The sequence below is a fragment of the Balaenoptera ricei genome, chromosome 17, assembly GCF_028023285.1.
Source record: "Balaenoptera ricei isolate mBalRic1 chromosome 17, mBalRic1.hap2, whole genome shotgun sequence".
In the NCBI taxonomy this organism is placed as follows: domain Eukaryota; kingdom Metazoa; phylum Chordata; class Mammalia; order Artiodactyla; family Balaenopteridae; genus Balaenoptera; species Balaenoptera ricei.
In genome coordinates, this window is record NC_082655.1 from 45,794,227 (window position 1) to 45,815,159 (window position 20,933).

Genomic DNA, 20,933 nt, shown 5'->3' on the forward strand with positions numbered 1-20,933 from the left:
AAATCTGATTGGAAACATATTGACCTATGAATTTGTCTCATTTCTTAAAACATAACAACTGATTCCCATCTGAATAAATATTTTTAAATTCTTTAATAAAGCAAGCTTCTTAGCTGCACTTTGATGGGGTTATATAAAAAGTGTCACAGCATTAATCCCATCAACACCAAAGTTACTGCAATCACGTTCATTTATAAGCATTCATTAAATTTGCTATCACCATCACCACATTATTGCAATGTCAAAAAGACTGAGTCATTTCACTTCTTCAAGAAAAATTACACTGACACGGTTACTGAAAGCTTTCAGTAATAGGGAGAAAAAAAGAATTTTAATTATTTCAACACAGAACAGAATGTTCAGGATTCTATATTTAATAAAAATATCAGCAAACAGGGTACCATCTTGGTCTATAAATGATGTTCTCCACAAGGGACTTACAAGTGTTTTTAAAACACCACTAAGGGGACATTGGTGAAAGTTTATCTTTGACACATTTTTTAAAAACCTGTTAGTAGCTTTGCCATAAAACTGATTTAAGGTAGTTGTTTTATTTCGGAAACATTTAGAACAATCCAACACTTGGTATTAATACTCAGGTCAGCACACTGTACTAAAACATAACAGCAACATTTTATAGACTAGCTGCAATTTTCACTAGCTGTGTTCACCAACCGTTTAACAGAATTGTAGTGTTCTCCTAAGCCATATGCATGTCTCATATAACTGAAATAAAAAAAGGAGAAATAAGTAATTTAGATAAAAGTAATTCAATTCACTGTATATAAATGTTTATTATGTATATAAAACCAAGTACTTTGAATTAATCACTTCACAGGTTATCATTCAATAGACTTCATTACTTAAAAGTTCAACACCATTTGAAAAGCATCAGCAGTCAGTAAGATCTGGTTCAATAACTCTGTCTGCTGAGTTTGTCAGGTAAAACACAATCATTGGAGTGAAAAAGGAAAAACTGAGATGCTGAGTGCTCAACAAGCTTAAATTATTACCTAAACCCAAGCCATTAATGACTACCTTAGTAGGCTTAGCTAATGAACACTAAAGCCAATGGCAAACTCTCCATGCTGTGTTTCAGAGAACTCTCAATTATGTAACATGTTTTTACAATATGAAGAAAAAAATCTCTAAGGAATAAACAATCAGGCAACATGAATGTATTTCAGCTTTTACACCTGTTGAAACTTTTAGCATTATTAATGTCAAACCAGAACAACATGAGAACTAATCCTAAAATTTTGTAACCTTTAGAAATGACTTTATTCTTAACTCATATACAAGATTAAATCACTAGAGGTTTAAACAATTATCTAAATCACATATTTTGACAATGCTTTCTAATTCTGTAATTGCCTTTTACATAAAATAAGCAGAATTAATGCTGCTGAAGATGGATTTGTTTTGATTAATCAACATATATAACCTAAAATTTTTTCATAATCCTTTTTGTCTTAATCATGAAAAATATTAACAGTAGGAATTTCTAGGTACTTACACAAGTATTAATGGGTTTTTTGGATATTCTTCACCAACTACAAGAGGAGGAGAATCTGCCTGTATTATCTCTATTGGTGTTTGTAAAATGTGAGACAGGGCTCTTAGCTATAAAAGAGAAAATGTAAAACCAAAAAAACAGACAAACAAACAAATATGTATATATTAGTAGGGGAAATAAAGAGGTAAATCTTATTCAAATCATAAACTACTGAATTTATGCATGAATAGGGCAACCAGTCAGAGCAGGGATCTACTCTTGTTCCTTAATGTACACCAAGAGCCTGGCACATAGTGGGCACTTAATACATATTTGTTAAAAATCAAATAAATATAATGTTTACTAAATCAAATGCATAAGTTTCAAGTCCTGGATGTACAACAGCTTTTTGGAAATATCTATGCCATAATTAATGAAGGGGATGAGTAAATTGAGTTCATTATACTAGTCTCTCTACTTTTGAATATGCCTTGAAAATTTCCATAATAAAGGATTTTTTAAAATACCATTACTCAGGCACCAGATCAAATCAATTACAATTGAGAGGGGCTGGGGGAAGGACAGAGGAAGCAGGAAAGAATAGGAGGTTTATTTTTTTTAAAGCTTTTCAGATGACTCTATTGTACTAATGTTGAGAACTGCTCTATAATTTTCAAGGCATGAGTAGAATGAGTTAGGTTATGAACTGTACTATCCTTTCATGGAATTTCCAACTGATTAACATACAATTTTAAGTTCATGCCACATGATATAAAATTAGAGCTTAAAGTTGGATGAATAATAGTTAATAATGAATACTGGTAGTAACATTTTTTTAGACTTACTTTAACCAAGCACTCTAAGTGCTTTATGTGTATTAATTCATTCAATCCTCACAATAACCTTACATGATAGGTACTACTGTTATACATTTTAAAGACTATAATTACAGGTAGAGAAAGGTTAAGAGAAGTCAAGCACAAGGAAACAAAATGACTTGCAACTGAACTGAGAAGTCTGACTCTAGAGCTCAAGTTCATAAACAAATTAATCATTTAACAGTTTTCAGTCATAATGCCCTGATCTGTTTATTTGTCCCATTATAACAGAACATGGACCTTTTAGGAAATTTTAAACAAAGGTAAGAAATTAATTCAAGAATATGGAAAAGGTTCTGTGCTACACAGTAGCAAATTTAATCCCATGTTCCATCTCGTAAAATATTCCTTTGAGGCACTTTTTTCTTATACCTAAAATAACATTTTTTAAAAGCTAGCATGGAATGGAGGGTGCAAAACAAGCTCTGGAAATCTTAACATCCCATCTAAGTCTTCAGAAATCATACAAAGAATTTCTCTTTAATAATTTAAATTTACCCCATTGTGAAAACAGCAACTCTTAGTTCAAATGAATTCACAAACAATTTATGAGAAAATGTCCTTCAAAAGATGTTTTAAAAGGTTTTTCTCAATTTAAAAAGAGTCACTTAGGTCTCTAGAACTCAAATTAATTTGAGATTCTTATTAAAAAGTTCAAGCATCTTTAATTACTCCTAATGCAGTCACAAAGCTAACCTTCCCGAGTTTCAGAGACCCAGGAGAGTCATACAAAACAAGTGGACACAGTTCCCTCTGGTGGCTCAGAAGAGGTACAAATATAGCACTGCTAAGAAAAAGACTTCGAAGAAGCAATTATGTCATATCTCCAAACAACATAGTTCTTGAAGTGAAATAGAGCCACAAACTATTTAAGATGACTAATCATAATTACACAATAATATTAATTATATTGCTAGATTCATCTATCTGGCACTTTAGCTTACAAACTTCTATGCATATACTCTTTGCCTTATTTAATATCCACAAATGGCCTACCATGTACATATAGGGGTTTTATTATCCCCATTCAATAAGGAAAATGGAGCTCAGGAGGTTGGCTGACTCCCCCAAAGTCACAAAACTGAGAAGTACAAGGAAAAACCACAACCTAGCCCCAAGTCTTTCCCTCTTACTCCCTGACTTCTAATACCCCAGGCTATCTCATCACCACTTGGACCACTTAGGTGTTTTATTTTGCTTTAATGAAACAAAGTTAACAGTAAGATAAATAGAGCTTAAAAAAATCATGATTAACTCCCTACAAGTGACTAAATATATTGTTTTCTTACAAGTGAATTTTAATGCATCAAATACTGCTTTCAAGTCAGTCAGTATCAACTAGGAACTCAAGACACAATTGTAATTGATGTATTGTGGGAGGATTTGACGTGTATTCTCACATTAAAATATTGTTTTCTATTTCTGATGTAAGAGATGTTACTTTTCCAATAGTGATTTTCATCAGTTGAGCCACTTGGGTAAATTTTACTGTACTTGAGTAAACTCTTCAGTTTCATAGGTCCAAAAATTCAAATATATGGCCAGTAGCAATATCACAAATGGAAATACGCAGATGCAACACTAGCCTCACCAACACACTAATCAAACACTGGGCTATTTAAAATGAAATAGTGCTTCAGTTCCCAAAGGTACATACTTAAATTAAAGGCCTAAGAATATTAACTCCCTTTTTCAATGCTTCATCAGTAGAGAAACAGGAAATATATAAAGAAAAGGAATCTTGAAAGGGAAATTTGGATCATCTGAAAAATATGTCTGAAAACTACAGAAGGGATTTTTAAAAATAATTTAACAATGCCACTATGAATAATAACAAACTTACCTCAAGCTGACCTCCCCATGCAGCGGTGTTTATGATATCATCACAGTACTTTCTAAACTCTTCTGTAGAAAATAGATCAGAATATAGCACTTAATAATTTTTAGAACTCATGTTAGATCCCTTTTATACCTCCCACAATTTCTGATGAAACTGCCCAAGTTATGAACTTCCTCCTTCTCTACCTATATTCTCCAGAATTTAATCCACTTCCCAATCCAAACTTAATTCACTCAAACTTTCCATCGAAGAGCAAAGCAATTCATCTCTGCTTCTCTCCCTCAGCCTAAGGCCCAGGGACTTCAACTACATTACAAGCCTACCTCTCTCTTGACCCAAGCAATGACCCCAAAATTGCCACCATATTCACGTTTTAAAGTCCAAATCTGCATCTGAAAGTATATGCTGAAAGACTAAAAAATGCATCCTTTATAATATCAGGTTCACTATAAGACCCTGTAAGAAATGTGAGAAGAGAATCAGAGTAAAAGTAAAATGAGATGAAACTCCTTTCCCAGTGATAGCATCAAATAGTGCCTTCACATATTTTAGAAACGCTTAATTTATTTGTATCAGTATCAGTTCTAGCCAAAGAAAGGTCTTCCTAGATCAGTCCTGAGAGGACATAAAAGACCTAATTTCAGAGTTTAATGGCATATCTTGAGCATACACACTTTTATACAGAAAGTTAAAATGGGAAACTAACACCTCTAACTTCCTGTTTAGAGGAAGGGGAAAGAATTATGGGCATCTAGAAGAAAATATGTCCCGTGTATCTGTCTCATTCACTGTCTCATATCCAGTGCTCAGAATAGTGCCTAGAGTAGTTCTTGGCACACTGTGGCCTTCAATAAATATTGTCTAAAGGAATGAAGGTAATTAAGTCTTTTGTCTTTTTCTCTGATTCACCATGCTGAGTTGCCACCTCCTCTCCACTTCCCTACAACTAGCAGCTGGGGGACTCCATTAAACAAGTCAACCTTAACCATCCCCTCCCTCTTCAATACATCCTGGCCATATGACTTGCTCCCAGTGGATACTGACACACCTGCTGTCTTATCTCAAGGACTAACTTTCTCCCTTACTTCCCTTTCTCTTTAAGAAACTTTTTCAGATTTTCACTTGCTCTCTCCTTTATTTGCTAGTTGTACATTTTTTTACCTTCCCAACTATCAAAGGTATTATAGAGAATAATAAGGCAGGTTATTAACTCATTTGTTTTTGGTTTTGCAAAGTCAAATTTTGCCTGAATATTATGGCTTATTGAGAATAAAATTAAATCTCCCAAACTACAGGATAAAAGGAGGAATTAGTTTTCCTAATCATTCTATACTGGTGGTTTTCAGGCCCTATACTTCCAGAGACTAGTCAAAGCTTAACTTTGTGAAACAGAACTTATTAACACACTTTTAAAAATAGTAATGATGAATCCTATTCCTATCTTATATAAAAGATTAATATATTTTAACTACAAAATAGTTAAGTACTTAAAAGATCTTAATAAACCAAAATGTGCTAGTATCTATTAAAGTTATAGAAAATAATTTTGCCTAAATGTTGAGATATTTTCCCCCATAAGGACCATTCAGGTTATTTTTATTATCAGTTCCAGGAAGCATTTTATTTAACAACCACCACAACCACGACAAAACATAGTAAAGAAAAATAAATTACCTGAAGTATACATATCTCCCGTACTAGCATTTGTTAAAAATGGCAGAAAGTCTTCCACGTGGCTTTGCATATAGTCAGCAGTCTGACATCTTAAGGCAGCTACAGTCAGACTGCAGTCCTGTTCTTTCAGTTGATCTTCAATGGCTCTATACATACAGTGGCCATCAGATGGAATCTGTTTAATTTCCAACCGTCTAGCTGCCAATATTTGAGCAAGTTTTTCACTTTCTACATGTCTAGCTCCAGTTAAGTTTTCAATTTCAGCTTCAGCTATCCTTTCTTCCCGCTCCTTTTCCAGTGCAGCTTTTTTGTCCTATGAAGAGGACAGTGTAGGAAAGTTAATTCCTAATAATTGGGACTAATTTACATTTATTATGGGGATGAAATATAAGATTCTCAAAAACATTTTTCTCCCTTCTCCCACAAGCACTATCATATTGATGATCTCATCACTTGTAGAATTTTCTATATTGTGAACTCCTTTAAAGGCAAATATTATTTCTCATCTGTGTGTACAGCACCTAGCTCTGTACTAGGACAAAGAAAGCCCTCAAATTTTTCTTTGAAGTCTATTTAATAACTACATGCCAAGTATCTAAAAACTTTACTTACCGATTTCAAAGTACTATCTTAGGACTGAGTTGTCCTAGGGCTTAAAGCAACATCATTGTCATACTTAAGTCCAAGCTAATCCAAACTTTTTAACTTATCACTCCACCAGTGAGGTCTTAATGTGCTAAATCACCAGCTCACCAGTGAGGCATTAACTGGCTAAGGTCTTTAGAAGGGTATAGGAGCTCTATTTATCCAGCTTTAAAAAAAAATGTGTACATACAAACACACGCACATTTAACTAAAGTAACAGATAAAAGCATTCTTCTTTATAAAAAAGTTAAAATATTACAGATAATCTAAAGTTCCCCTGCCAATCCCAGTGCCTGCTCTAGAGTTCTGTATCCTTCTAGATTTTTTTCTATGTATTTTAATAAATACAGATGTACTCATAGAAAATGTACAGAAAACAGTATTTTAACAAAAGTCCCATCATACATTACACTCTGCAACTTGCTTTCCTTATTCAAATGTTATAATGGGATGGGGAGAGGGTAATGAGAGATTTGTGACATGAAGGGTGGATAAGAAGTAGAATGGGAAGGTTGGGAAAAAAGAGAAAAAACTCCTCACACTTGGAATAGCAAGGATCAAAAGACAGAAAGCACTATATGTTTCATAGCTGAACACAGTTCACATAGCTAGAGTAGAGTACCAGAGAAAAGTGTCAAGAGATGAGGTTGGGGGGCAAAAAAGATGGTATATAGTTAATATATATTAAGTCTATGCATACATAGTTTAAAAAACAACAACACTAGAAGGAGATACACAAAATATTTACAGTGCTTTTCTCTGGATGGTAGGATTACAAAATAAGTTTTATTCTGCTTTGTGTGTGTGCCTGCATGTGTGTGTGTGAACATCTTTCTAACTCTCTATGGTATGTTTTACTTGTATACTGGGAGCAAGTGCTTTTCAATTTAAGAGAATAAAAATAGTTAAACTACATTCTATCAATATAAATCTTGATATTGGTAGCAAACTACAGTGAAGGATTTAGATAAACCAAGAAAAAGAAGGAGAAGGTAAAGATTTTTATGTCCCCAGCTCTAACCTTTCCTTAGGACAGAAGATGTGAATGGAAAGGCAAATTTCAATTTCACTTAATGCCACCTGCTTCTACTACATGCCTGTTATGTGCCATGCCAGATAAACCTAAAGTGATGTCTAAGTTACCTGAATCAAAAGCAGTATTATCTTCTTAATAAAACATAAATCTATTTGCTTTTTCTTCCCAACTCCAACCATGCCAGAAATACCATGAAACAATTTATTTCACTGCATACCTACAACTGCGGATCACAGTGGCATAAAATCTTAAAACACAAGATGGCACTATTACTTTTTAAAAGACTATAAAAAACATTTTCAGAGGGGAGAGGAAGGATAAGCACCTTGAATATCATCTAATCCAAAACCCCTCATTTTCCTCTTCTGAGGAAACAGCACGCAGAAAGATTTCCAAAGGCCATACAGCTGGTTAGAAGCAGAGCAGGGACCAAGGACAACACAGAGAGCTCCTTCTATCCAGGCACCTGAATCAGAATAAAAGTTGGAGTAGATGGGAGCTGGAGTTAATGACGTCATGTACTAGTTACTGGAAGACTGGAACTTTATACTCTCTGTAAAACCTTAATTTAAGCCTCTAAAATACCAATCCAATCATTTCATTTTTTCCCTCATGCTCTGCTTCAATATTACAAAGCAATTGTATTTCCTTTTCAGGGCACTAGGTAGGAAACACACTGGATTTTTTCCCAACCAGGCAGAGTTTTCCAGTGGCATGAGGCACTTTCCTTTCTACAACCCTAGTCCTGGAGGTAGAATGGCACCAATAAATTCTAATGAAAATGTATGTACGATGAAAATAGCACATAAATCATAAATACATTGTCAGTAAAACTAGAGTCATGTAGTAATAATATAGCAATACAGCAAAAACAACTCTGAAGAGAAATCTTAAGAGCTGGGTACTAGTGCAGGGGTTGTATTAAACTTTCAGCATGCCACTGAGACAACCTGGGCCTCAGCTTTCTCATTTATAAAATAAAGAAATTGAACTAGATCTCATTCCTGCTCTCAAATTTCCTATTTTTGGAACCCAGTTCTTCTAAGTTCTACTTTGGGCTCTTTCCACCATACCAGTAAGTTTTCACTGAAGTCCTTTGAAGTAAATAAAATACTCCCTATGCTTTTCTAGATTGAAAATACGGGATTTGCTCTACAATATTCCAATGATAAATCTTCATAAAGTTTTGTCATGTTTTTCTACCAGACAGTTGTATCTCTCCCAAAGATGACATCATTAGTTAATTGACTTTTTTTCCTTGGTGCCTCTGGGGAAAAAAAAAAGTGGTTCGGCATAAGTCTAATACCCAATTATCTACCCTGTCTTCAGGTTCCATTTTCTTAAATACTATAAACTTTCAGTGTTTTCTGTCCCAAAATCCTATTAATATAACAAAGCAATAAGAAACTTTGGGCATTACTTATAGGGTGTTTTCTCTGCCAAGTGTTGACTCAGCAGAGAAGTGTTGCCAAGCAGCTGACTATAAAAGATACTACATTTTTTGAGGGTATAGCTGGAAAAGGTATGCATTTCAGCTATGCAATATTTTAGGAGAAAAGTAACAAAATGTTTGAGAAAGGTAAGGGAATTAGTTTGTTTTGTTGCCTAAGGGACCAGGTAGGGTGAACAAGTGTTGATAAAGACAGGAAAGAGTTGTGTCATGTTTTCCAGAATTAAATAGTTGCTACTCTAAGATATAGCAATTACTAAGTAGAGGCAAATCCAACAAATATTTTGTTATGTTTCTGCCAAGCAAAACTTCTGCCCTTCACTTTTCATCTATAGAAGATAGATGACAATAATAAGGCTATAACAGAATACGTATCATAAGTAGAGATTTGGTGAACTAAATAACCTCCAAAATACCATGAAACCTAAATTTCATCAGTCTATGAAATTCACAATTATAATAATTACTCAAAAACAAAATTTTACAGTAGTATGAGAAATGTTTGACAATTTGCAACTTAAGCAACTTTCAAGCAAACAAACAAAAAAACTTGTCTTAGGTTGAATTTCTTAAGAGGTGTACTATGCAGTACTTAACACAGTGAACAATACTATCATTTGTTGACCCAGTAGTTCTCCAGGCCTTGTTTTAGGGCTTTGGAAACAGTAAATTATTTAATATTCACAATAACTCTGTGAAGTAGGTATTATTTTCCCCCATTTTATACATGTGAAACTGAGGCTTAAAAAGGTTAAGAATCTTACCCAAAGCCACCACAATGGGATTAAAACCTCCATCTGACTGACAGCAAATTCCATGCTCTATTAAATTATGTACTACTAAATTATAAGATGCAAAGCTAGTTTAAACATTTAAATCCTAGAAAACATCAAGTGTTAATAAAACAATATTTGGGAAAGAAAGATTGGATTTAAACCCCTTGTTCTTTTTCAAAGTGAAAAGCCCTTACCTATCTAATCTCACGCCCATAATTTTGATATCATAAACTTATTACGTCCAATAAATCAGTTTCCTTACAGCTCTTTTCATTCCCATATTTGTTTTTGTGCATGCTGTTTCACTGACTTTAAATATCCTAACTAAATAACTATATTTTCTTAAATACCAACTATTTAACACTTAGCACAATGAGTTTTTCCTTCTCTGAATTTTCATCACAACTAACCAATACATATATAACTACATAATTCTGATATTTTGTACACCTATATATCTTGCTTAACTTCTAGATTCAAATTCTTATTTTACCACTTAATACCAAAGTTTTTAACCAAAGCTGTACATCAGTATCACCTGGGCTCACACTCTTCAAATTCTGAATTATTAAGTCTGGAATAATATATTTGTAAAAAATATCCTTTGCACACCCCCTTTCCTAGCCCCACCCTCCTATGAGAACTGCAAATTGGACATGTTATTTTATACTGCCTCAGGGCTATTTTCTTCTCTAGAAACTGGGGATAAGAAATCCTACTTCACAGGATTACTGTCAGGACTAAATGAGATTTCATATAATCTAAAGCCTAATAAATGTTAGTTCAGGTCCTCTGGCAAGAACTCCATTTTTTTTTCTATTCACTTCCAATACAACACCTAAGATAGTATTACACACACAGCGCTAACAAATACTAGGTGACTTTCATACCCGTCTCTTTTGTGCTTTTGATATCCGAAACGGCTGATTCTCAAGAACCAAGTTTGAAATATTGACAGCAACAGAATCTATCTGAGGGAAACAAAAAACATTAAAAAGTTAATGAAAAATACCTTTAAGTTATTATTCAAAGTATTAGATTATTAAATTATTATCGAAAGTCACAAATATGTGTCATCCCACAATTCAAATTTGAATAACAGCACTAGATACAATACTAAACGAGACATGGTTCTGTCTATTTTCTCTGTATTTAAGGGAGAATTGTCAGATTCCCAAGAACTTTCCTTACAGCTCTTCAAAGACAATGCTCATTCCTGCATGGTTTCCTTCTTTCTTAGAATGCCTACTCCATTCATCTAAATACTTCCTATAAGGGCCACAACTCATTCAGCATTCCACCCTTCCCTTCTCTAAATGTTATACTTATAGAATATGTAAGGTTCTGTCATTATTACTTTCATAACCTCAAATGTGGTGGCAAAGGCCTTTCTCTATCTTAATTAGCCAGAACCTGATGAGCACTGCTTCTTGACCCTGGTAGGCAGTTGAGATTTTTCTATCCTTTCCCATCTACAAACTGAAAAACTTATAGGCAGAAAATTTAATTTATAATTATTGTTAAGATATTACAACTAATCTTTTTTTTTATTACTTTTTTTTTAAATTTATTTATTTTTTTTATGTCTGTGTTGGGTCTTCGTTTCTATGCGAGGGCTTTCTCCAGTTGCGGCAAGCGGGGGCCACTCTTCATCACGGTGCGTGGGCCTCTCACTATGGTGGCCTCTCTTGTTGCGGAGCACAGGCTCCAGACATGCAGGCTCAGTAATTGTGGCTCAACGGGCCCAGTTGCTCCGCGGCATGTGGGATCTTCCCAGACCAGGGCTCGAACCCGTGTCCCCTGCATTGGCAGGCAGATTCTCAACCACTGTGCCACCAGGGAAGCCCATTACAACTAATCTTAATCACCAAATGGCTGTTATGTGTTTGCTAAAGAACAAAATGCTAGACTTACAACTATCAGGATTAGTAGTTAGTATTTTATTACCACAAGTATAAATTAAGCTAGTTTTTAGTATGACACATACATGAAACATATCAAGACCTCTAATACCAGAGTCAGCAGTCCCTAAGGCTATGGACCAAATGATCAAAATATCAAAATCAGATTAAGACTTCAAAGAATGTTTATCAACTTTAGTGAAATTGGGATTCTTATATTTTTCAGAGGAATGTGCTAATTTTACAAACTGCCATACTGACAACAGGCTAGATACAAAAAAGCATCTGGAAAAAAAAAAGAGAAAGCAGTGACAAAAGAATTCAGGTGACATTCAGAAAGAAAACAGGCTTCAGTTTAAGAAAAAGAAGATCAAGTAAAATGAGAGTTTGTATTTTAACAGTTGGACAATATGTAGCTTAACAATTAAACATTTTTGTCCTTGGAAACCTAGGAAAGAAATCTCAAAATTGAAAGGCCTGAGAGAGGAAACAAAACTACCTCACTAATAGAAAAGATAGGGAGACAATTAGGAATACCATGATTGTAAAACACAAACACCTAGAGCATCATGCCTTGTTACTTGGAAATAAAAGGCACGGAAAGCCAGGCTCTTGAAAAAAAAGTTAAAGAAAATAAAACTATGTTTAATAACTGTAAATCAGTACAGACAAGCTGTTTTCCCTGTCAACAGCAGACCAAAAATGAACCAAATAAAATAAAATTTATTTATGGTAGATAAAATTTTGCATAGACATAAGAACTTTCTAACTATCAATAATGAGAATGAGGTTATGTAGTCTATCATCTTTGGTATCTAAAACCCATGCAATAAGCTACCACTCTAGATAAAATTATAACAGATTTCAGTATTCACATTCTGGAGTAAGACAGCTCTCATTTTGAATTCAGGCTTTGGTACTCAATGGCTGTTATAAATGTAGAACAAAGTTTTAAATCTCTCTGAGTCTGTTTCCCATTTGAAAAATGGGATTATCTACACTTACTTCAGAGGTAATACTTCATAGTGTGTTATTATGAGAATTATGAGAAAATTAATGTAATATGTTAAACGAAGTGTGTGGCATACAACACATTGTGTATGGCTACAATGATGAAATAAATATTAGCTAAAATGATCACAGTTAACATGCTACAATCTACCCACGAAACATTAGTAAATTTCCATTTATTACAACTTGTTCATAAAGCACTTTTAACTTAAAAAATGATTTCACATTTGTTATCCCATTTCTTAAAAAAAATCTGTGCTTAAACAGCAGTAGTATTTGTATCATATGATATGTGAAGAACTTATGCTCAAGATTAAGTAAATTTGCCCAGGTTACAATCCTATTTAATGGCAATTCTGAGACTAGGAGACTGGTCTTCCAACTTTCATTTGGTAAAGCTTCCTTTAGTCCATTTTATCAATCTGTTCATCTTTGGGGCAATAGTTAAGATAGGGGACTTTTCTTTGCTGGCCTTCCTTAAAAAACACACTACCATATAAACCTGGTCGGAAAAATATCAATGAAAGGTGATGGCATGAGCGTGACTAAGTGACTTCTTTCCCTCCGATTTTATGATTTTATATAATAGTGTAGTAGAAGTGGCAGTTGCTTTCAAAGGTAGACAAAGAGAAACATTACTTCACCTACTTTACTCTCCTTAGAAGTCAGCTTCAATTGCTCCAGCTCCTCTTTATGTTTCTGTTCCATTTCTGCTTCTAACTTAGCAACATCTTCAATAAGTTGCTTCCTCCTCTTTTTGTCATTCTTGGGGACAGCATTCTTCATACCCTGAATTTTGGCTGAAAAGCCACCAAAACCATTAAGTCATAAACCCAGGGATTAAGAAGAAATATGAAATAGTAACAATAAGGGGATGGTAAACGGAGAAGGGTATAGAAAAAGTAATTATGAAAGCAAGAAGAGTAATTACACAACAGATAGTTACAGAGAAGGGTCCAGATGAAGCTAAGACACCCCTTCAAAAAAAAAAAAAAGAAAAATTTTATTAACATAACCGTGAGTTTGTTTGGTGTGGGAGGAGGAAAAACTTTTAAAAAAAACGTAAATTTTTAAATCTTTCAAGTACCCCTTCCGAGTCCTCAAAATTTAGGTGAGATATTTCAAAACGCACCGAGTAGGGCAAGTGTCGGCAAGTCGGGCAGGAACAGGAAGGGGAGACAGGAAAGGGGGTCTGGGTCCAAGACGGTGGCTTCCCGGTGTTTTCAGAAACCCACACCCGGGCGGTGGCGCGGGGTAGGGGGAACGCGGCGGACCGGAGAAGAGGAAGCTTCTGAAGGTTTGGGGGATTAAGGGACCTTGGAAAGGCGGTAGGGAAGAGACCACTGGCTACTTTGGAGACGCCTAGGAGGATCCAGATCAGAAACCCCTCAAGATTTCCCAGAAGCGACCCGCCACGCACCCTTCCCTGGGTCCTGGCGACTTCTAGGTTCCCATTCCCCCGTCACCTTGCAACTCCTTCTTCTCTTTGCGATGCCTTCTCACCAGCTGCTCCTCCTCATCAAGCTCCTCAGTCAAAACTGCCTCCATGACGACCAGGTAACCCGGCACAGTTGCTGAAAGGAACCAGCACAAGCGGCTAGGAGCACCTTCCACCCTTCAACCCTCACCCCGTGCGCCATTGGCCGCAGCTAGGATCCAGCCCCGCCTTCAAGGCGGTACCGGATCTAAGCTGAGTCATCGGAGAAGGAGGAAGAAGAACCGGATGCTGCGCGTGCGCACTCCCGTGACCCGCGCTAATGCGGCGCGGCGCGGCGGGGCGCGGCGCGGCGCGGCGGGGCGCGGCGCGGCGCGGCGGGGCGCGGCGGGGCGCGGCGGGGCGGGGCGCGGGTGGAGCACGATGGCGTGCTGGGGTTTGGCTTAGCCCGCTGAAGTTTGCAGCCTTGCAATTGATCCGCGCTACACCCCGTTCAGCAGTAAAGCTACACCAGTCTATTGGCCCTGACGTGAGGCGGGCAGAGATGACGTAGCGGGAACTGTTTTGGACGTTTGTTTTGTTTTGTTCGGTACTTCGGAACATCTACTTTAATGGGACCACTTTTGGTCCCATTGCTAGGAAGTACTATTCAAAAGGTAAGAAGGAAAACATAAAACATTTCAATAAAACCGTGAATAATTAGCAGTGAGAATCTTTGTGCTGATCCAATCAAACAGTAGGGAATTAAGTTCTGTTTATTATTTTCAAGGTCGTAATACCGCCGTTCGGAAGAAAGACAACTAAGTAATTGAGAAAATACCGCCTCTTGAATATAGCGGTGGAAATAGATGAGGTAGTAAGAATTGAGTATCATATCACACAAGAGCCTAAAGACCTATGCTCAATGATAAAGAGGCTATTGCCAGAGAGATTGAAAAGTATCAGGAAGCTGACAGAGATAACAGAAATTTGCAAACCTCATAGGTCACTAAATGGAATTACTGAAGTTAACGCAAAACAAGAGAAATTTTCATGCAGAAAAAAAAAGAAAAGAAATCAAGTAAAGTAAAGTGAAGAAGAGAGACCTAGAGCACCTGCCCAGGAGATAAAATCTACGCAGAATAGGAATACCTGAAACAGAGGACAAAGCAAATGAAGCTGAAACTATAAGGAACTAACTGAAGAAAAATGTCCGGAGTTGAAGAAGGAACTAGATCTGCAAATTGAAAAAGTTCACAGGGTACCATTAAAATTTAATGAAAAGAAAGCAACACCCAGACATATCCTGGTAATATTTTTTAATTGGAAGGATAAATAAAAAATTCTACAAGTATCCCAGACAGAGAAGGCAAGTTACTTATAAAGGGGCAAAGTTAGGCTGACCTCACATTTTTCTCTTGCAACTGTAAATGCCAGAAAACAGTGGAACAATATCTACAGTTTTAAGGGAAAATAATTTTGAACCAATTATATACCCTGCCAAATTATTTCTGTACCAAGGCAACTGGAAGACATTCACAGATACGCAGGGGTTGAGAAAGTATATCTTTCAAGTACCATCCTTGAAAAATTTGCTGAATAATGTACTGCAGCCAACAAAGAACATGAATTAAAATAACTTAAAAGTAAGGAGGCAATTGTATGAAAAAATTAGTGGTAAGCATTAGTTAAACAGCATTAAGGTTACATTGTTAGGTAGAGTTATAGAACTAAATGCTAAAATTTGTAAGTTGGGTTTAAAATTTCAGTTTATAAACTGTGAAAAGGCAGGCTAAACGTTCAATATATAGAGCAAATAAATACTGTTTTATTTTTAGCATGCAATGTAGACAAAGATACTCATGTTCTTAAGCCAAACATAAGTAAAATAAAAGGACTTTGTCACTGTGCACAGAACCTGTAGAATAAAGGCATACCAAATGTTAATCTGGCAAAATGGGAAAACCAGTCAGTACAGTTTTGTTTTCCCTAGTTTTAATTATAGAAAGGGGAAAAGTAGCAAATTTGTCTGTAATGCTAATACTGGTAGTGTAAAAAGAAAATTTTTTAATTACTCATTGGAGAGATCGTGAATTAAAACCTTGTTTTATGTGCATCTTGCCTACAGAAAATCAATACCTACTGCTTCATGTAGTAGTAGATCATTGTAAGTAAATTTGACAATGAGATGTGTTACAAATAAAAATAGAGCACATATTCCAATTGGGTTGTAGAGGAAGTGGTGAAAAACAACAAGGAAGCATTAAAATTGGCATAAGATAGATTGACATAGGTACTGATGAGTCATCACACTCCTAAACTGGTTAAATAGTCCTATTTAAAGAGATTAAAATTGGGTCAAAAATCAATCTATAACCCTGGATACTCACATTTGTATAAAGCAAAGGATAAAAGAGTTTAAAGATAATGGAAATGATAAGTCATAGAAATGGAAGTAGGGAGCAATATTTTTATTAGAACTCAAGCTATAACATATTTATAAAACATACAGTACAGGTGGTAACATTTAAGAGGCTTTATGTGGCAAATAACATGGCATTCATATGTAAAATAAATGTTCAATACCTTCATGTGAATGATAGTTTTACTGATGTATATATGTTTTTAAAAATTGTATTTAAAATTAGTACATTTTATGTACTTAAAATTAATAAAGTAATCCTTTAATTAAAGAAAATACACATGGCAAAAATTGTTGGACTATGACTTCAGTACTTACAGTCTTTAATAAGTCAAGTAAATGAAAAGTTGAGATAGTTAAGGAGTAGTTAAGTAGTTCAGAAGTGTGTGTGTATTTGCGTTCTTTTCAGATTGTCCTGAAAAGTGACTTTATTTCTAAGTGACTTATATACTAAGGTGCAGGGAAAACTTTAATATATTTCTAGAAAGCACAAATGATCACATTGCAAAAAAGCCTAGGAACTATGTTCAAATGTGAAAAATCACATATTTGGAATTTTTTTAATGTTATGAATTACCTTTGGGTCAAAGAGGAGATTATAATAAATGTGATAATTTAGGATCTGAAACAATAAGGACATTATGAGTTATATGTTATGGGATGGATGTACAAAAGTCAAGGAACTAAGAATGAAAACACTAGATGAAGAATGGAATATGCACCTAGGAAAGACATAGTTACTGCACTTTCTAAATTTTGCTACCTTCCAATTCTAAGTAGTGGATTTACTTCAATATAAGCTATTCTAAGTGCCATGGTTAGCTTCTTAGTGACAGATTTTTCCCAACTGAATTTTACCATAATGGATTCTAAGGAGCTAACAGTTGACTCTCAAAGAGAGAGAAGCCAAATTCTCTTCTCTCACCATCACCTACTGCCCTCCTCCCCGTCACTGTTTTTATTCTTCCTTTCTCAGACTTCCATGTAATACTTCTTGCTCCACAATCTTTTTATTGAAAAGTATCATCCTCAGAAAAGCAGCATAAGCATTGCCTGGGAGCTTGTTAGAAATGTGGTATGTCAGGGTAATAGCAACACAGGATTAGATTATAAAATGTATTATTAAGCATCTATAAGCCTTCTCAGTTCACACAGTGCATTGTATATTATGAATGTTTAATAAATGTTAAGTAGTGTTAGAATCTAGAAACAGGTTTGCTTAAGCAGTGTTATTGTATGAGAGATTTTGTGCTTGAGTTGTAAGCTATTGCAGCATACCTATTTGAATCAAAAATTTGGTTGCATTTTCCAAATATTTCAGGTGAGAACTGGTACTTCTATTTTTCCTTGTAAGGATGGGACACAAAGAAAACTTCAGATTGAACAATCCAAACTTTAAAATGTTGAGGGAGTACAATTTAAAATGGTAAAGGAAGAATGAGCCTTTCTCTAGTGAATAAAATAACCATGGAGTAGATTTAAATTAGATATTTCAAGGTTTCTGGATAAAATCAAATATCCATTTACAGCAGCTATATATAGTTGATAATGGGTGGATAAATAGGAGCATTGGCAATACTTGGAACAGTAGCTCTAGTAAGTTATAGACAGGACTTTTTCTATTCTTGAATGATCTACTCCCCTGAAGGTGATGACACCCTTGTATTAGCAAGGGTGGGCAAGACCAGCGATGCTCAAATATAAATATGCAAACCATTTGCCTGGGAAGATCATATTAAGTTGCAGATATTGATACACCAAGTTTAGGGTAAAGTTGAGATTCTGTATTTCTTGCAAGTCCCTGTGGGTTGTTGATGCTGCCACTTTGGGTACCTACCGTACTTTCAAATATAACAATAATAAAACCTATGTTGTATCTACTGTCCATGAAGGTGAGGCTCAAAAAAAAAGTAATTGGCTTAAGATCACATAGTAAGTATCAGAACCAAATATGATTTCAAGACTAATTCATGTCATCTGTACAATCCTGCCCTCATCCATACTACAGCACCTACTTAGAAGATTGTTGTGTGGATAAACTTTATATAATAAGGAAGAAAGCTCATTACTTCAGGTAAGTTACATATTGCAGAAAACAATGGCTCATTCAGGGGAAAATGAGTTTTGTTTGTAACATGTTGAGCATGATTTGTGACAGGGACATTTGTGGATAAGTCAGACAGGTATTTAGAGATTCAGGTCCAGAGCCAGAAGAGATATCATGATTGGAAATTTTGGTTTTAGTTTTCTGACTTGAAGGTGGTATTTGAGGCCATGAGAAATCACCCTGGAAAGAATGATAGGAAATAGAAGAAAAAAGGAAAGGAGGTTAAACTTTAAGGGACACACCTATATTTGATGGGTAAGTATTACAGAGGAATGGAATATTTAGATTTATAGTTCCAACTGAATTAAACATCAAAAATAAGGCACTTCCGAGAAGAAGTGTCTGGAAAGAGAGAGAAATCTAATGAAACATGAATGGTTGAAGAAAGTGTGTGCATCTCATCTGCCCAAGGATTGGAATGTGTGTGACTCACCCACCGTATGACTTGGGGACAGACAATCAAGCCCCTCTGAACCTCAGCTCCTTCACAAATTGGGATGGACAAGTGGCCTCCCACCCAGGAGTTTGTGAGAATCCCTTTTCTTTGTGTTCCTCTATTTCTCTATCCCGCTCTCTCCCCCTTTCTTCCTAACACGTGTCTGTTGAGTATCTATTACATGCCAGATACCTGGAAGAGCCCTGGGAATGCAGCTTAAATGGGGCTGGGTAAGGATGGGCCCCAGTGCTGGGGCCCAGGTGACTCAGCCTTGGCTGGCCAGTCAGAGAGCACTTAGTTCCAGGTGTGAATGGGACAGTGGTCCTCCAGGGAGCCCGGAGCACCGCAGGATGTTGACAGCAGGCATCCCTGGGTCAGAGGGATGCCTCTCCTTCTGTATTTCTCTTTGACTCTCTCTCTACCTCTCTGTATCTCTTGATGTGTCTTGCCATCTCCCTGTTCTGTTGGTTTTTATTTCTTTCTGTGTCCTTAGCTGTCGTCTTCTCTCCTGTATTAACTCTCTCTCTTTTTAAAAATAAGTCTGGCTTCCTCATTCTTTCTCTGTCTCTCTCTGTTGACTCTATCTTCTTCTGTATGTTCTTTCTTCCTGCTTGATGTCTTCCTGTCTGTATTTCTGCTTCTTTGACTCTATTTAGGCATTAGGTTCTCAGTCTATTTCTCTCTCTCTCTCCCCTTCTCCCTCTCCCTTTATGTCTGTTTCTGTCACTGTCTCTCTCTCTGGCTCCCTCTCCTTTCCAATCTCCTGTCCAGACACCCAGAAACAGGACTTGTCCAAGGGATGGGAACCAGCCAGAGACCCAACTGCATTCTCCCCTGTGACTGGACCTACCAGTGACCAGTTGCAGGAGCTTTACAGCAGAGCTCATTCACCCTTCAATGAGGTCATTGTTGTGAACTTGAGTTGTATGCCTGTCTTCTGGAGTATTTCTCTCAGTAGCTCTGTCTAATCAGGTTTGGGTGTTAATTAAATAACTGATATTTGCATGTTTGGTGGCAACTTGGTGTCATATTAAATTTTAATTTGGTCTAAAAACAAAAAGCACTACAGTCAACCCTATACTTTGAGTTGAATAATGAGCAGGAGGGCCTTTTATCTTTGTACTAAATTTTTTTAACTTATAATTTGCAAACTACAAAAAAATCTGTAATAACACATTATTCCATTATAGATTCTAATTTTTTAGTTCACTGCTACATATCTACATCTAGTTGATTTTTGTTACTGGTGGTAGTTATGTTCTTTAAAGTTTCTCAAACACTGAATTAGTGAATACTATATCATTGTCCCTAGGAGAAATATAGAATTAGGTTTCTGCAAACCTCTGATCACATTACTGTCACCAACTGATGAATACATAACCTTAGGGTGTCACCTTATTTTAAGATACCTTATTTAATATCTGTCGTTCATTCACTAACATTGAACTCATGGCCAACAGAACTATAACTCATAGCCTGAATGAATCTTACCTAACACATATTTTCTCTGTAAGGTACTTGAGAACAATATATAGCACTATACTTAGGGACCATTTTAAAGAGCAAAATCACCCATAAAAAGCACAAAATTGCAAAAAAACACACTAAATATATCCTGAAAAGGACACTAGTTTACAGTATGAGAACTGAGACAAGATAGGGTGTCACCTTGTTCCACTTCATCAGGGATTATACATGTCAGATGACAAATTATTTTTGCTGCTCTGCACATGCACATACCCATGAACGGGCCATTAGTTTTGATTTGGGGGTTACTAATCTTAGTAAGTGAATTCACAAATACAGAATCTGTGAAAAATAAGTATGGACTAATTCATTCAATGTGTT

At 35.8% G+C, this 20,933-nt stretch overlaps 1 protein-coding gene and 1 long non-coding RNA gene across 4 annotated transcripts; one reads left to right on the forward strand and one right to left on the reverse strand.

The window, feature by feature from the left end:
* Positions 1-296: 296 nt before the first annotated feature.
* Positions 297-14,367, reverse strand: OTUD6B (OTU deubiquitinase 6B). Of its 3 annotated transcripts, none has more exons than XM_059902020.1 (7): positions 14,173-14,367; positions 13,355-13,506; positions 10,685-10,765; positions 5,888-6,200; positions 4,217-4,278; positions 1,517-1,623; positions 297-726 (listed from the first exon to the last, which is right to left on the reverse strand). In XM_059902020.1, the coding sequence occupies exons 1-7, from the start codon at positions 14,252-14,254 to the stop codon at positions 642-644; spliced, it is 882 nt and encodes a 293-aa protein (XP_059758003.1). In that variant the 5' UTR covers positions 14,255-14,367; the 3' UTR covers positions 297-641. The 3 variants fall into 3 exon arrangements, with proteins under 3 accessions (XP_059758003.1, XP_059758004.1, XP_059758005.1); XM_059902021.1 differs by having other exon boundaries at positions 14,127-14,214; XM_059902022.1 differs by lacking the exons at positions 13,355-13,506; positions 14,173-14,367 and adding an exon at positions 7,894-8,034 and having other exon boundaries at positions 10,685-10,766.
* Positions 14,368-14,559: 192 nt separating this feature from the next.
* On the forward strand, positions 14,560-16,833 carry LOC132351690 (uncharacterized). The gene is made up of 2 exons (XR_009498461.1): positions 14,560-14,797; positions 14,911-16,833. It is a non-coding gene; the product is annotated as an uncharacterized LOC132351690 (long non-coding RNA).
* The last annotated feature ends 4,100 nt before the right edge of the window (positions 16,834-20,933 follow it).